Source organism: Lithobates pipiens, unplaced genomic scaffold, assembly GCF_037356315.1.
Source record: "Lithobates pipiens isolate NorthernLeopardFrog02 unplaced genomic scaffold, aLitPip1_a1.2 Scaffold_35, whole genome shotgun sequence".
In the NCBI taxonomy this organism is placed as follows: Eukaryota; Metazoa; Chordata; class Amphibia; order Anura; family Ranidae; genus Lithobates; species Lithobates pipiens.
Genome location: NW_027507811.1, coordinates 10,163,597 through 10,180,742, shown reverse-complemented (window position 1 = coordinate 10,180,742; position 17,146 = coordinate 10,163,597). Strand labels below are relative to the sequence as shown.

At 48.9% G+C, this 17,146-nt stretch overlaps 2 protein-coding genes across 2 annotated transcripts in view; both read right to left on the bottom strand.

Annotated features, from left to right (window-relative positions):
• LOC143955567 (uncharacterized) overlaps nt 1-14,709 on the bottom strand; it is a 50,671-nt gene extending 35,962 nt beyond the window's left edge. Inside the window, exon 1 of the mRNA XM_077465644.1 lies at nt 14,635-14,709. The gene's annotated coding sequence lies outside the window, so the exon portion shown is untranslated. The remainder of the gene's footprint in view (nt 1-14,634) is intronic.
• Nucleotides 1,314-2,699, bottom strand: LOC143955479 (uncharacterized). Its single transcript, XM_077465519.1, has 4 exons — nt 2,658-2,699; nt 2,073-2,282; nt 1,757-1,981; nt 1,314-1,667 (listed from the first exon to the last, which is right to left on the bottom strand). Exons 1-4 carry the CDS (start codon nt 2,697-2,699, stop codon nt 1,380-1,382), a joined length of 765 nt encoding a protein of 254 aa, XP_077321645.1. The 3' UTR covers nt 1,314-1,379.
• Nucleotides 14,710-17,146: the final 2,437 nt, after the last annotated feature.

Sequence of the window (17,146 nt, the reverse complement as noted above, 5' to 3'; positions counted from 1 at the left end):
TCTTCCTGCCCTAAGGTTCTCCAACAAGGTTGGGAATCTTCTGAAAAAATCAGGGCTACTTACCTGATGGTCACGGTCTTGTTGCCCTCAGCTTCTCCAAACTTGTTGGGAATCTTCTAAACCCAACAGTTATGGATATAGGCCTGGTGGTCATGGTCTTGTTGCCCTCAGCTTCTCCAAACTTGTTGGGAATCTTCTAAACCCAACAGTTATGGCTATAGGCCTGGTGGTCATGGTCTTGTTGCCCTCAGCTTCTACAACCTTGTTGGGAATCTTCTGAACCCAACAGTTATAGATATAGGCCTGGTGGTCATGGTCTTGTTGCCCTCAGCTTCTCCAACCTTGTTGGGAATCTTCTAAACCCAACAGTTATGGCTACAGGCCTGGTGGTCATGGCCTAGTTGCCCACAGCTTCTTCAACCTTGTTTGGAATATTCTGAACCCAACAGTCAGGGTTACGGGCTTGTTAGTCATTGTCTTGCTGCCCTAAGGTTCTCCAACAAGGTTGGGAATCTTCTGAAACTAACAGTCAGGCTACTTACCTGATGGTCATGGTCTTGTTGCCCTCAGCTTCTCCAACCTTGTTGAGAATCTTCTGAACCCAACAGTTATGGATATAGACCTGGTGGTCATGGTCTTGTTGCCCTCAGCTTCTCCAACCTTGTTGGGAATCTTCTAAACCGAACAGTTATGGCTACAGGCCTGGTGGTCATGGCCTAGTTGCCCACAGCTTCTTCAGCCTTGTCTGGAACATTCTGAACCCAACAGTCAGGGTTACAGGCTTGTTGGTCGGGGTCTTGTTGTGCTCACCTTCTCCAACTGTGTTGGGAATCATCTGAACAGAACAGTCAAGCTTACAGGCTGGGTGATCATGGTCTTGTTGCCCTCGACTTCTCCAACCGTGTTGGGAATCAATAAAGAAGAACATGTGGATGTGTGAAAAGTATAGTTTGTTACATGAGAACTAATAAGAGAGACTCTGGTTTATCTTGCTCATAGTGAGCGTGTTATGTCTAAATAATGAGACTGTATTCTGGAAATGTAGGGTTTTGGAGATCCATGGGGCTAGATAATTGGGTTTGGCCGGCTTTATTGAGGAGTGTGTCACATGATAATCAGATTCTTTACATAAATGATTATATATATATATATATATATATATATATATATATATATATATATATATATATCTATATATCTATATATATATATATATATATATATATATATATATATATATATATATATATATATATCTATATATATATATATATATATATCTATCTATCTATCTATCTATCTATATCCTGAAACGTAAACCATTTAGCACTTTCCACTTTTTTCCACATATATGGGTTCAATAGACTCACATGATGTTTTCAAGAACACAGCATTCTAGATTCTTCTACAACATTCATTGTAGGAAACATGCTTGTGTATAAATCATAACTACCAAATATCATTTTATTGTCTACCTGATAAAGTCTTGCGTAGCTGTGATCTTCCTGTGTGGAATGTTTTGGTCTCTCTGGTGGGTCTCTGTGGCTGGATGACTCCACCGTGGTGTCCTGGAACAGATCTTTGTCAACTTTCTCAACCCCGTCCTCATCAGCCTTCTCTTTCATCTGTTCATTAACATCAACTGTAGGAACATCCAGGTTTCCACTCTGAATATATAATAAAAATGACATCAGTGGTAACAATGCAGATAATGTACAGATCCTAATGATACTATCAGTGATTGTTCCTCATCTACCTGATGATGGTGGGGGATGGTGTGATCTTCCTGTGTGGAATCCCGGGAATATAGAGGAGGACTGGAGCATCTCTCTGGTGGGTTTCTGGTATTATGTGGCCCCAGCATGACATCCTTATACAGATCCACGTTTCCTTCAAAAAACTCCTTCATCGCCCTATACTGCTCATCCGCCATTTGAAACTCTTCTTGGGCATCAACTTTAGAATCTCTCAGGTTTCCACTCTAAACATATAATAAAATAATCACATCAATGGTAACAATGCAGATAATGTACTGATCCTAATGATACTATCAGTGATTGTTCCTCATCTACCTGATGATGGTGGGGGATGGTGTGACCTTCCTGTGTGGAATCCCGGGAATACAGAGGAGGACTGGAGCATCTCTCTGGTGGGTTATTGCTAATAGGTTGTTCAATTGCGACATCCTTGTGTCCTTCCAAAAACTCTGTTGTCCCACCATCCTTCTCATCCCCCTCTATATGTTCTTCTTTAACAAGATCATCTTCTCTGAGGTTTCCACTCTAAATATACAATAGGAAATCAATTTTAACAAACAAGCTTATGTATAGACCATGACTACCAATAATTGTTCCTCATCTACCTGATGATGGTGGGGGATGGTGTGACCTTCCTGTGTGGAATCCCGGGAATACAGAGGAGGACATCTCTCTGGTGGGTTCCTGTTACTAGGTGGATCCATCATATCCTTGTGTCCATCTGAAGGTTCCTCCACCACACCACCTTCCTCCTCTTCTTCATACTCTTCTTGAATACTGATATTTATATCCTTGAGGTTTTCATTCGTGATATATATATATATAAATATAAGGCAACATTTATTGTGACACATTTTCTTGAATAAAAATCATAACTACCGATAATTGTTCATTATCTACCTGATCATGTGGTACGTTGTCATTCTCTTCATGTGTGTCCATCATGACGTCCTTGTAGAGATCCTTGTGTCCTTCTAAATACTCCCACTCCTCCATGGAGAAATAGACAGTGACATCCTGACACCTTATAGGAACCTGACACACACAATGATACAGTCACCATCCAGACACATCCCTTGTCTGTTACTGGATAATGTCCCAGAATTCCAAGAATCCTCCTCACCTCTCCTGTCAGCAGCTCCATCATCTTCTTGGTGACTTCTAGAATCTTCTCCATGTTGTGTCTCTCAGGTTTTAGGGAGTCACATGGAGGCACTGTGATGGTCATATGATCACCTGACTTCACAAGAGGAAATCTCTGTATTGGGGAACCAATAGGAATATCATGTTAGAATCTAGGGCTGAAACAACTAATCGATTAATCGACAACTAATCGATTATGAAATTAATCGATTACTATTTTCATAATCGATTAATCGGCCAGTAACATAATGGGGTTAAAAAAAAAAAGAGCCCTTTATAGTACAAAAATATAATCACTACTGTAAATATTACTCTCACAGTTCTACAGAAGAAAAAATAAAAAGCCCTTCCAGTAGTGATTATCTGCTTTTTTGTACTATAAAGGGCTCATTTTAGTTTTTTTAACCCCATTATGTTACTAAACATCTTAGGCTTGGTTCACATCTATGTGTTTATTGGTGCTTTTTGTAGAAACGCACTACAGTTCATTTACATGGTTTCCTATGGGACACGTTCAAATCTGTGCTTTTTTTCAGCCGCTGCGTATTTGGAAAGGGTCGGGGACTTTTAACGCAAAGCGGTGCTTTTTTGGTTCAATATACTTCAATGGAGAAGCTGCAGAAAAGAATGTAATGCCTTTTTGCAGAAATTTGTGTTTTTTAATCTGCCCAAAAAAATAAATGCAAAAAAAAACGCAAATTGCAGTAAAATCACGTGCGCAAAAATCAAAATGCACAGCAAAAAAGCACTGCAGAAACAGATCAAAAGCAAAAACCGCATAGGTGTGTACCGAGCCTTATGCTGGCCTCACGGATACATTTTCAGGTGAGAATATTCAGGCAAAAAATCTTTATACGTTCACTGAATGAAAGAATTTTATTTGAAATTTTCACTTTATTTCTGAACAAAAACCACAAAACACTGTCTGAAAACTCCTTTGACCAAGAAGTTTTCTATTTCCAAATGTTCCTGTCACTGTGGTTGAAAATGAACGTCAATTTGACCCACTTTTTTTTTTTTTAAAGATTATTAACCGATTAATCAAAACAATAATCGACCAACTAATCGATTATGAAAATAATCGTTAGTTGCAGCCCTATTAGAATCCCAGAATCCTCCTCACCTCTCCGGTCAGGTCTGTGTTTTATTAATAGAGATAAGAGTGATGTCATGTGACCTCCCAGAATCCTCCTCACCTCTCCGGTCAGGTCTGTGTTTTATTAATAGAGATAAGAGTGATGTCATGTGACCTCCCAGAATCCTCCTCACCTCTCCGGTCAGGTCTGTGTTTTTATTAATAGAGATAAGAGTGATGTCATGTGACCTCCCAGAATCCTCCTCACCTCTCCGGTCAGGTCTGTGTTTTATATAATAGAGATAAGAGTGATGTCATGTGACCTCCCAGAATCCTCCTCACCTCTCCGGTCAGGTCTGTGTTTTATTAATAGAGATAAGAGTGATGTCATGTGACCTCCCAGAATCCTCCTCACCTCTCCGGTCAGGTCTGTGTTTTATTAATAGAGATAAGAGTGATGTCATGTGACCTCCCAGAATCCTCCTCACCTCTCCGGTCAGGTCTGTGATTTATTAATAGAGATAAGAGTGATGTCATGTGACCTCCCAGAATCCTCCTCACCTCTCCGGTCAGGTCTGTGTTTTATTAATAGAGATAAGAGTGATGTCATGTGACCTCCCAGAATCCTCCTCACCTCTCCGGTCAGGTCTGTGTTTTATTAATAGAGATAAGAGTGATGTCATGTGACCTCCCAGAATCCTCCTCACCTCTCCGGTCAGCAGGTAGATGATCTCCAGGGTGAGGTTTAGTATCTTCTCAGTCATGTGACTCCGGTCCTCCTCCATCCTCATTCATGTGATCAATGTGGGTTTCTCTGTAGATGAATAGTGGAGGATTATCTGGACTGTATTTTTTTACAATATTAGAATGTAAACGGTAATGAAAAACCAATAGTAGGAGATAGGGGTGCAATGGATAAAAAAAAAAAAAAAAAAAAACGGATCGGATCGTTCCTCGGATCAGAGTCACAAGTTTGCAAAAACCTGTGAAAATTCCACCACCATATAGTCTCCACTGTAATATCCACAATCTCCCCCACTGTAATGGACATCTCCCCCAATGTAATATTGGCTGGGTATGGCAGGGTATGGCAGAGTATGGCAGCGTATGGCTGGGTATGGCAGGGTATTGGCAGGGTATTGGGGGATGGCTGAGCACAGATGGATGTGACTGCAATTGTCACAGACCAGCGCTGTGCGCACTACAGGTCCAGCCCATAGCGCTGCTGCCATCCGATCTCTCCCCTCCACTGTACAGACCAGTACACTGAGGGGAGACGCCGGTTATTTTACAAGTGATCGCTCCGTCATTTAACGGAGCGATCACATTGTAAATGGCCGCCGTGTATACCAAGGTGGCCGCCGCTCCGGAGCTAGGCCAAAGCCGCGGCCTTTGCTAAGTCCGAGGCAGCGGGCCGCTCCGTGGATCGTGGGGTGTTTTTCCGAGCCGAACAGGGTGACCCATTCGGATCAAGGATCGGTGAAGATCCGTTGCACACCTAGTAGGAGAATATTAGAAATCAGTTCTGTCCATTTTTGGAGTGGACCAGGAGATCGGCACTCCCCGGTCGTGATGGTTTCTGAGGAAGACTTCAGCCGGTATCGAAGCGCCATTCAGAGAGGTAAAAAATTACTTTACTGGGAAAACTTTTTTCTCTTATATTCAAAGACTGACACAGCTCCTCTCTGTAACAAAATGGGTTGTCAGCCCTATCACTGGAGATTGCTAGGCAAAGTTGTAACACAACACTTCAGAACTTAAGTTCCGCCCGGGGGGGGGGGGGGCGTTCCCTTAGGCTACAACCCCCACACTCTGCCCTAGCAGCCTCAGTTTTATTTTGCCTAGTGAAGGAGATACACCTAGGAACCCTGCGGGCCCATAGGTCCGTGTTTTTTAATGCAGAAGCTCAGCTTTTTGCGCAAGATGAATGATCCTGGGATCTTCTATCAACAGCCGGCTGGGTGACAGGCTGGTTCACTTATCCTTGTAGTCTCCCCCAGTTCGGCCACCGAGCGTGTGCAGGTCGCAGCTGCGGCTTGGCAGGCCATGACGAAACCTCAGCTCCAGAGGTGGTCGGTGAGCTTTTATGCTCCGGAGCATACATATGACCGGGCTACTGATGTCTGCGTCACATTATGCCGAGGCCAGTAACCTTCCCTGTACTGATCAAGAGTTGGCTACAATGGAATGTCTCCCAGCTCTTCAGGACTGCTAAGTACAGCTCTCCCGGTCTCGGCAGGGTTGAGCAGCTGGGCATTCCCTGGGAGGTCGATTCGGGGGCCCCCTCACACCCCTCTCTTCTCTCCCCTGTCCCTAACTCCCCTCCTTCCCCCCCCTCATGGGGTGGGGGGGGGGGGCTGTGCATGGATGCTGAGCGGTGTGTGTGCCCCCCTGGGCCCTCACCTGGGTTCTGGCTGTACTGTGGTGCCTGGGTCCTGAGTGCTTAATCCAAGGAGGTGTCTGAGGGTTGCCCCTTTGTCGGTGCAGCGCTGTGTCTGCCACATGTTTCTTTCTGCCTCTCAATAGCGCTGGCTGGCGGCCATTTTCAGTGTGGGCAAGGGACAGAATGCTCCTGGGCTTCAAGCGGCCATTTCCCCGGTGATTCCCTATTCAGAACACTGACGGGCATTTTCTTGAAGCCGGACCATGTTTTTTGTGCTCTAACAGCAGCTTCCTGTGCCCTCAGCTTCCTTTGCCCTCAGCTTCCTGTTTTGTCATCACAGAGCGCTGGCAGGCTTTCTATGTAATCTGGACACGTTTTTCAGATCGCTCAGCGATCGTTCTGACTGGCTGCCACCAACACAGCTTTGGCCCCTCTGCATTTGGGAGCGCTAGGGGGCTACAGGCACTGCTTTATACAGTGTGGAACTCCTCAGGGCGGTGAGTCCGGCGGGTTAGAACCCCTCAGTCAGCAGCAGCGAGGGTGGGACTGTCACTGTCCCAAGTCCCCTTCAGGTGGCAGACAGGGTAGGGTCAGCATGGCTTCAGAAACTGGTGTTTCTTCCCCCGAAATCCAGGCAACTGCAACCGGGTCACCTGCGGACAGTGCGGTTTCCATGGACACCCTGACGGCGATCCTCAATTCGTTTGTTGCCAAGATAGAGGCGGGGCGTGCGAAGAAAGGTTCTAAAAGCGGCCCCTGCCCCCCCCCATCCTCTTGGGAGAACTCTGACGCAGACTCGGGTCCTGTTGAGGCCGGTGACCCCTGCTCTGTCTTGTCAGATGACGCTGACCAGGACCGTTTGGATGAGTCCCCCTCCGGGTCCGTGCACGACAAAGCGCTAGTTGGAGCACTTATCACAGCTGTGCGTGATAACCTGAATATTCACGAGCCAGCGGATCCCTCTGCTGATGTACCGGTCCCCTTCTGGGTCCCGCAAGCCAGCACGTTCACCTAAGGTGGTCCCGTATCTGACTTATTTTGACAAGTTAATTTACAAGGAATGGGGTCGCCCGCAACTGACCTTTTCGGTCCCCAAATATATGGCGGTGCGTTACCCCTTTGAGGAAAGCCTTCTCAAGAAATGATCAGTTCCTCCGGTCGTGGACGCCCCAGTATCCAGGTTAAATAAAGTAACCACGATCCCGGTTGAGGGGACTCCTGCATTCAGGGATCCCACGGACAGGAAGGCCGAGGCGGTGGCTCGTTCCTTGTTTACGGTTGTGGGGTCAGCCGTGCCACCTGTACTGGCATCCGCACTGGTGTCGCAGACACTGACTGAGTGGGCAAAACTATTGCACCACGAATTGGGAGAGCAACAGGCCTCCCCTGTCTGCGTGGAACTAGCAGACCAACTAGTGCAAGGCCTTAAGTACGTCTGTGACGCGGCCCTGGATACTCTTCCTCTGTTATCCAGGGCTTCAGTGTCAGCTGTGGAGCTGAGGCGCCTGATTTGGCTAAAATGCTGGTCTGCTGACCAGGCATCCAAAAAAGCCCTGACGGATCTTCCTTTCCTTGGCGACCGACTCTTTGGAGCCTCGTTAGATGATCTTGTTAAAAATGCCACTGGTGGATTCGGCCCCAACTTTATTTGCTGGGTTCAGCTCGTATATCAATCCCCAAGCGCGTTACAAACCCTCATACAACCCGGGGTGCCGACTATGTGATCACACCCCAGGCTCTATCACCTTATATGGTCCTGTCCAAACATACAAGCGTACTGGACTGAGTCCACAGAGTTCCCCTTTTATATCTGAATTCAAATAGTTCCCTTACACTGTAAGGGAGGACTCTGCAGACTCTGATGTAAGGTAGAACCAGGGGCGGACTGACCATTTGGCCGCTGGGGGCACTGCCCGAGGGCCCGGGGCCACTAGGGGTGCCCCATTGGGGTTGCCAGCCTCAGTAAAACCAGGGACAGTATGTAAAAATCTGTGGTTTTTTTTTACATCTGTCTCTGAAATGTCCCTTACCGACATCCTTTTGGTCTAAAAATCCCGAGATTATAGCTGCCCCACCTCTCCAGTACATTGTCAGCCAATAGAGACATGTCTGTGTATACTGTGTGATTGTATACTGCGTGTGCGTGTTTGTGTATACTGTGTGGCCCCATAATGTCTGATTGCCTGGGGGGAGGGGGGCTCCATAATCGCCTATTGCCCGGGGGCCCCGTGAGTTGTCAGTCCGCCCCTGGGCAGGGCTGGACTGGGACAAAAATTTGGCCCTGGACTTCATCCAGACCGGCCCACTTTAATTTTGAGTGTACTCATCAGGAGCAGCCCCCTTACATCAGAGTGTCCCCATCACCAGCAGCCCCCTTACATCAGTGTCCTCCCTCTCCTCCCCCTCCCACGTGTACTCACAGTTCTGAAGGCAGCATCTCATTCCTCTCTCCAGTCATGTGATAAGTGACAAGTGATCAGGGGAGAGAGGAAAGAAAGAAAGTCTGTCGGCTCTCTAGCTCCCCTTGCAGGCTGGAGGGAGCAGAAAGCCTAATCCTCTCTTCAGCAAGTGACGGCAGCCGCTCCTCCTGACAGGAGTGAAATCGCAATCACTCACTGTCAGAGAGGAGCGGCTCCAGGACTGCAACTGACCGGCCCACTGAGCCATCGGCCCACCGGGAAACTCCCGGCAGTCACAATGGCCAGTACATGCCTGCCCCTGGGTAGAACTCTGGGGACTCTAACATAAGGGATGCTGGGAACCCTGATTTAAGGGGGAACACTGAGGAATCTGATGTAAGGGGGGGGAACACCGTGCCTCTGGTGTAAAGGGGAACTCTAATGGGTGCTCCGAGAACCCCAATTTACCTTAGTGTACTCTCTCAGAGGCAGGAGGGAGAAGGATGTCAGCACGTCTCATCCAGATGCATCTGAGACACCGAGGGATAGGGGCGGGAGGGAGATGTGCAGATCAAGCCCTCTCTCCTCTCCCATCTGTGTTTTTTTGAGGGGGGGGGGATTGTTAGTGCTGGCTCTGAGAAGTGTGAAAGAGAGTGTAACAGACACTCTCGACTTGGACAACTGCGGCCAGCAACCCTACTGGGAAGCCATAGTCCGGTCTGAATAATGTGTCCGGGTTTTAGGCAGTCTGAAACCCGAACGCACGATTCCAAACCCAAACTGTCCGGGTGAATCCCGGACAGGTGGCAACCCCACCCACACTGCACGGTGTCAGCAGCATCAACTGGGCTCCAGCTTCTCTCAGAAGGGCACTGGAGATCGGGGTGAAGGGAGGGGGGGAGATCGGAGTGCAGGAGGACGTAGAGTGAGTGTACACAAGCTTGTCCGGGAAATAGAAAGGATACTCTGTACACCGTCTGGCAATGTATGTGTTTAGAAGCAGTGATGCTGCTGTCCCCACAGCCCAGATTCCAGACTGAGCTGTAGCAGGTCTTGGTAGGGCGGAGAATGCCTCCACTCCTCCCACCACCACCAGCATATGCAGAAGATCAGCGGCCGGCCCTGCATGTCGGAATCCGCGGCTAACCCTGCATGTCACAGTCAGACATGCGGCTCTCGGCCCACCGGGCAAACGCCCGGTGTGCCCTATGGCCAGTCCGGGCCTGATTACCATCTCTGTGTCCTAAGCCGAAGCACCCTAAAGGAGGTGGCCCTTCACGCTTTGGACGTGGTTCGGGCTCTGAAGGTGTACTTGTCTGCCTTGGCTCCCTTTCGGGAAGTCAGACTCGCTGTTTGTTTTGGTAGCTGGTCCCAAGAAAGTCATGGCGGTCTCGTCGGCCACCATTTCCAGGTGGATCAGACAGATTGTGGTACAAGCCTACGCCTTGAAGGGGCAGGTGCCCCCCCTTTCCGGTCACGGCCCACTCCACAAGGGCAATCGGAACGTCTTGGGCCTTTCCGACACCAAGCGTCTGTCGCTCAGGTGTGCAAGGCGGCGACCTGGTCGTCTGTCCATACGTTTACCAAGTTCTACAACGTAGACGTCGGTGCTTCCGCTGATGCCCGTTTTGGCCGCAAAGTTTTGCAGGCGGCCGTGTAGTTGCAATACCAATATTTTTTCCTGGTTTTTCAAAAAAAAAAACGCAGTACTGTTATGTTAATGCACTGTTGCATTACTTCTGAAGTTGGCTGCGGTCTTGGGGATCACTCCGGTTGAGGATACCCTGTTTTTTTTGTGGTGGTTTTCCACACACTGCTGTTTTTGTGGGTTTAGTTTCACTAGTTCCCACTTGCCGTGGTGGATGAAGTTTTTATGCTGTTTTTTCCCACCCCTCGTTTTGTCACTGCTTGCGGACGTCCCATTTAGTTACAGAGAGGAGCTGTGCCGGTCGGTGATTATAAGAGAAAATAGGATTTTTTGTACTCACCTTAAAATCCTTTTCTCTGTAATTCACCGACCGACACAGCGCCCGCCCCTCCTTTTTTCTTTTTACGTTATACTGCTTGTTGACGTACTGAGTCTGCTAGGGCAGAGTGTGGGGGATTGTAGCCTAATGCCGCGTACACGCGATCAGACTATCCGCCGGACTGTCTGAACGAGCGTACCTGCCCACATACCTTTTGCAGAGGACTATCCGCCGTACTTTTGAAATAAACGGACTTGCCCACAGACACGGAGGAAAGTCCGCTCATTTTGAGCGCGGCTCCCGGTAGCCGGGACTAGCGAAGGAGGCGTCGCTGGCCCCGTCACCTGGTATGGAGTTAAAGGGGAAGCCCTATGCCGAAAAAAACGGCATGGGGGTCCCCCCCTAGGCCCTTATCCGAGCACGCTACCCGGCCGGTCAAGAAAGGGGGTGGGGACGAGCGAGCGCCCCCCCCCCCTCCTGAGCCGTACCAGGCCGCGTGCCCTCAATATGGGGGGGGGTGCTTTGGGGTAGGGGGGGCCGCACGGCCGCGCCCCATGTTGATGAGGACAAGGGCCTCTTCCCGACAATTTTGACTTATTAAAGGGGGCTCCTGGATTCCGATAAGCCCCCCCACCCGCAGACCCCGACAACCAAAGACCAGGGTTGTCGGGAAGAGGCTCTTGTCCTCATCAACATGGGGACAAGGTGCTTTGGGGTGGCACCCCCCCATGTTGGGGGCACGCGGCCTGGTACGGTTTAGGAGGGGGGGGGGCGCTCGCTCATCCCCACCCCCTTTCCTGACCGGCCGGGTAGCGTGCTCGGATAAGGGTCTGATATTGGCCTAGGGGGACCCCCACGTCGTTTTTTCAGCATAGGGCTTCCCCCTCAACTCCATACCAGGTGACGGGGCCAGCAACGCTTCTTTCGCTAGTCCCGGCTACCGGGAGCCGCGCTCAAAATGAGCGGACTTTTCTCCGTGCGGGAAAAGTCCATTCATTTCAAAAGTACGGCAGACTAGTGCGCACACACGGCCGTATTGGGTCCGGCGGACATATTTTAGTGCAAAGCTACTTTCAAAGTCCGCCGGACTTTTAGGTAAAAAAAAAGTCCGCCGGAGCCCACACATGGTAGGATTGTCCGGCGGACTCGAGACTTTTCCACCGGATTGTTTGATCGTGTGTACATAAGGGACCGCCCCCCTGGGCGGAACTAAAGTTCTGAAGTGTTGTATTACAACTTTGCCCAGTAATCTCCAGTGATAGGGCTGACAACCCATTTAGTTACAGAGAGGAGCTGTGTCAGTCGGTGAATTACAGAGAAAAGGATTTTACGGTGAGTACAAAAAAATCCTACTATTTGGGTTTGGTCAAACTTTTCATGTATACAAGTAATTTTTGGTTAACTACGTGAAATAATCAGAAATCTGGCAACGATGACACTTATACGTGGCACTGATGACACGTGGCACTGATGACCAGTGGCGTACTAAGTGGGGGGGGCGTGCCGCCTCGGGTGCCACACACTGGGGGGGTGTCAGGCCAGCGCCCCCCTCCCCAACTGAAGAGGAGACAGCGCCGTGCCTCGGGTTCGCAGCCCACACAGAGAGAGCCAGAGGCACTGGCAGTGGGCGGCATTGCAGGGGGAAGGTGCGCGCAGCACCCGAGTGGAGTGACATCTGCCGGCTCAGTGATCCGGCGCAATAATCCCCTTGTCTCTGTGGTCGCGTCGCGCGGCCGTTCTGATCAGTCTCGGGCAGCGGCTGTCACTCACAGCCGAGCAGAGTGAAGCCACCTCCCCCTCCTGCATGCACAGCACTGTGTAGATATAAAGGAGGGGGAGGCGGCTTCACTCTGCTCGGCTGTGAGTGACAGCCGCTGCCGAGACTGATCAGAACGGCACGACGCGAGTCACGCGACCACAGAGAGAAGGGGATTATTGCGCCGGGTCCCGGATCACTGAGCCGACAGGTGTCACTCCACTCGGGTGCTGCTCGCACCTCCCCCCTGCCATGCCGCTGCCTTGGGATCGAGGTACATTATGGGTCCTTAGGGGAGTCTGTGCACTGTAGGGGGGTTCTTTACTGTGGGGGGTCTGTGCACTGTAGGGGGGTTCTTTACTGTGGGGGGTCTGTGCACTGTAGGGGGGTTCTGCACTGTAGGGGGGTCTTGCACTGTAGGGGGAGGGGTCTGTACTGTAGGGGAAGATTCGGCACTGTAGGGGGGTCTGTACTGTAGGTGAGGATTCTGCACTGTAGGGGAGTCTGTACCGTAGGGGGGTCTGCGCTGTAGGGTGGAGGGGCCTGTACTGTAGGGGAGGATTCTGTACTGTAGGGGGGTCTACACTGTAGATGGGGGTCTGTATGGTAGGGAGGGGGGTCTGCACTGTAGGGGGTCTGTGTAACATGCAGGAGGTCCAGAGCTGTGAGGGGCTGTGTAATGTAAAGGGGTGCAGGGTGCTGTGTAAAGTAAAGGGGTCCAGAGGTACAAGGGCTGTTTAATGTAAAGGGGTCAGGAGGTTCAGGGTGCTGTGTTATGTAAAGGGGTCCAGAGGTACAAGAGCTGTGTAATGTAAAGGGGTCCAGAGGTGCAGGCTGCTGTGTAATGTAAAGGGGACCAGAGGTGCAGGGCGCTGTGTAATGTAAAGGGGTCCAGAGGTGCAGGGTGCTGTGTAATGTAAAGGGGTCCAGAGGTGCAGGGCGCTGTGTAATGTAAAGGGGTCCAGAGGTGCAGGGTGCTGTGTAATGTAAAGGGGTCCAGAGGTGCAGGGCGCTGTGTAATGTAAAGGGGTCCAGAGGTGCAAGGTGCTGTGTAATGTAAAGGGGTCCAGAGGTGCAGTTGTGGAGAGGGGGGTACACAGTAGTGACAAAAAGATATTGAAGGATGCAGAGGTATGCAGGGGACACAGTGGGTGTTTTTACATTTTATGGTGGGGGGGGTGGTGCCAGATATAGGATCCACCCCGGGTGCCAAGTGCTCTAGGTACGCCCCTGCTGATGACACGTGGCACTAATACGTGGCACTGTTGACACGTGGCACTAATACGTGGCACTAATACGTGCCACCGATGACAGATGGCACTAATACGTGGCACCGATGACGCGTGACACTGATGACAGATGGCACTGATAAGTGGCATTGATGACACATGATACTGACAACAGATGGCACGTGACACTGACAGATGGCACTGATGACAAATGGCACTGATACGTGGCACTGATGACAGATGGCACTAATATGTGGCACTGAAGACAGATGGCACTAATATGTGGCACTGATGACAGATGGCACTTATACGTGGCACTGATGACAGATGGCACTTATACATGGCACTGATGACAGATGGCACTAATATGTGGCACTGATGACAGATGGCACTGGGGACAAATGGCACTGACAACAGGTGGCACTTGGGACAGATAGCACTAACAGGAGGTACTGGGGGCAGGTAGCACTGGGGTGGATGGCACTGGGGGTGGATGGCACTTTTTTTACCTTTTTTTTTTTTTACACTTACGGCCGCTGCAGCCGTTCATCTCTCCCCTCTCACACGCTGTCTGTGTGAGGAGGGAGAGCGGCGCTGAGAGATGATCTCATATGTTTACATATGAGATCATCTCCCATTACAGCGCGATTGGCGTGTCCAAACGGCCGCTGTGATTGGCCGTTTACAGCGATCTGTGTTTGCCTGTCTCCGGGGGACACGGCAAACACAGAACTTCCCCGATGCGCGTCCGCAGCAGCGTGCATTGCAGAAGTAAACATCAGGACGTCCAGGGACGGCCTCCCGGACCAAAGCGCCTGCTCTACAGCCATCATTCGGCTATAGGGCGGGAAGAGGTTAAAGGGCAACACAGGACAGAGTAGTTTGGCTCCTAATGATGGGAGTTATGGTCAAATAATGTTATTACCTCCTCTGCTGCCAATTCCGACAACGTCTTCCCCTTGCTTCTTCCCACCTCACCTCTCGCCCAGAACTTCCTGTATTTTTGAATACTTCCTGTCAGTACCTGACATCACTTCCTGTTTTCCATAGAGTCTTCCTGTCTCGGCAGAAGTGTGATCACCACCTTGTGGAGCTCAGAGGAACTGCAGCCCATAGAAATGTCTCGTAGTATGAATATGGTCTTGTGCTGTGTGTGTGTATATATATATATATATATATGTGTGTATATATATATATATATATATATATATATATGTATATATATATATATATATATATATATATGTATATATATATATATATATATATATATATATATATATATATACTGTATATTCTTATGCTTGGGGTCACCTCCATTTCGACCAAGGTGGGTATAAACTTATTTTTGGTAGGGCTAAGCAGAGGGATTTTGGTTCAGTTGACTTTGCAGTGATAATTTTGCCAAAATCATGTTGTAGTCGGCTGCGGTTCCTTCCATAAGAATCTTATAAAATTTTTGTATTAATAAAATGATACTTTTTATTTTTCTATATATATTTTTTTGTTTAACCACTTTCAGCCCCCGGACCATTTTGCTGGCTTAAGACCAGACCACGTTTTGCGATTCGGTGCTGCGTCGCTTTAACTGACAATTGCGCGGTCGTGGAAACATGGCTCCCAAACAAAATTGACGTCCTTTTTTTCCCCACAAATAGAGCTTTCTTTTGGTGGTATTTGATCACCCCTGCGGTTTTTATTTTTTGCGCTATAAACAAAAATAGAGCGACAATTTTGAAAAAAAAAGCATTATTTTTTACTTTTTGTTATAATAAATATCCCCCAAAAATATATAAAAAAACATTTTTTTTCCCCTCAGTTTAGGCCGATACGTATTCTTCTATATATTTTTGGTAAAAAAAATTCGCAATAAATGATTATTGATTGGTTTGCGCAAAAGTTATAGCGTTTACAAAATAGGGGATAGTTTTATGGCATTTTCATTAATTATTTTTTTTTTTTTTACTAGTAATGGCGGCGATCAGCGATTTTTATTGTGACTGCGACATTGTGGGGGACCCATCGGACATTTTTGACACATTTTTGGGACCATTGTCATTTATACAGCAATCAGTGCTATACAAATGCAGTGATTCCTGTGTAAATGACACTGGCAGTGAAGGGGTTAACCAGGGGGTGGCAGTGTAGGGGTTAAGTGTTCCTAGGGGCGTGTTACTAACTGTGGCGGGCTGGGCTTTGTGTTAGTGAACACTGATCTCTGCTCCAATCACATGGAGCAGAGATCAGCGTCACTTGTTGCTAGGCAGAACGGGGAGATGCTGTTTACAACGGCATCTCCCCATTCAGCCGCCCCCGTGAGACAATTGCGGGTATCCCCGCAGCGATCGAGTCCGCGAGGACCCGCGACCGGACTCACGGAGCGCGCTGCCGGTCGGCGCGCACGCAATAGCAGGGCGGCATATTAAAATGGACGTACCTGTACGCCAATATGCCTTGCCCGTGCCATTCTGCCGACGTACATCCGCGCGCGCCGGTCGGGAACTGGTTAATTGCCTTAAAAATCCAATTTTCTAGGCTTTTCTTCTTTAAATTTGTAAGGGATGATGGCAAATTTACACGCCAAACCACGAGAGTCGATCAATTTTCTAAATTCGTGTTGTAGTTAGCCTTTCATTTGTCACATAGGCAAATGTCGCTTGAAAATAACTCTTTGCAAAACCTGGGATACCCCTGAATCCACCTCTAGTAACCAATCAGTGATGGTAGGCAAGTTGACTACAGGTGCATCTGATAGTGGCTGGCCTAGGCTGGCTGAGGTAGGGGAAGAGTTATTGTGTGGGTGCTTCAGTTTCTGGGCTTTTTGGATCCAGCCTACTCACCAGCGGTATGAATATGGGAGAAGGTTGGGTTCGAGCTCTCTGGCTCACTCTCTCTCGGGTTCAGATGGGCCACATTGGAAAGGACATACTGTAGCTGCTGTGTCTTGCAGTCCATCAGAGGTACCAGGGGTTCTGCAGAACAACCAAGACATGGAGAACACCATAATGGACTACTACCTTTCTGAGGCACACCTGGGCAGCCAGTTAGAGGTAGTTAGGGACGTTACAACACTACTGTTCATGTTGGACTGTACTATGAAGCTCTTCAGTAAAGTTGTATCAGCTTTTTCTGAGCCTGCTCTGAAGTTATTTAAAGGGGTGAAATTTGTTTCTGAAGTATCAAAAGAACCAGGGTCTGTAAAGCACATGTGGGGTATGAAGCTCAGCTACTACAAAAGGTCTACTCGGCAAGTCAAGCTAGAGAAGCAGTGTAGCACCAACCCGGCACCCTAGTACAAGTCTCAAAGCAACCAGTCATTAGGTGTGGCGCCTGGTAAAGGTGACGGGGCCTCCGGTAGCGAGGGGGTCGATGTTCTGGCTCCCTCCCTAGCAGTCAGTTTCCGGGAGCAACTGGAGCCAAACCCACGTTACGGAGAT

What these genes read in the sequence shown, in the direction of transcription:
- LOC143955479 (XM_077465519.1), bottom strand. Translation starts at nt 2,699, where the DNA reads ATGGACACACATGAAGAGAATGACAACGTACCACATGATCAG. An exon ending in ACAACGTACCACATGATCAG is followed by an intron (nt 2,283 to 2,657) that starts GTAGATAATGAA and finishes TTGTATATTTAG; the next exon opens with AGTGGAAACCTCAGAGAAGA. An exon ending in CCATCCCCCACCATCATCAG is followed by an intron (nt 1,982 to 2,072) that starts GTAGATGAGGAA and finishes TTATATGTTTAG; the next exon opens with AGTGGAAACCTGAGAGATTC.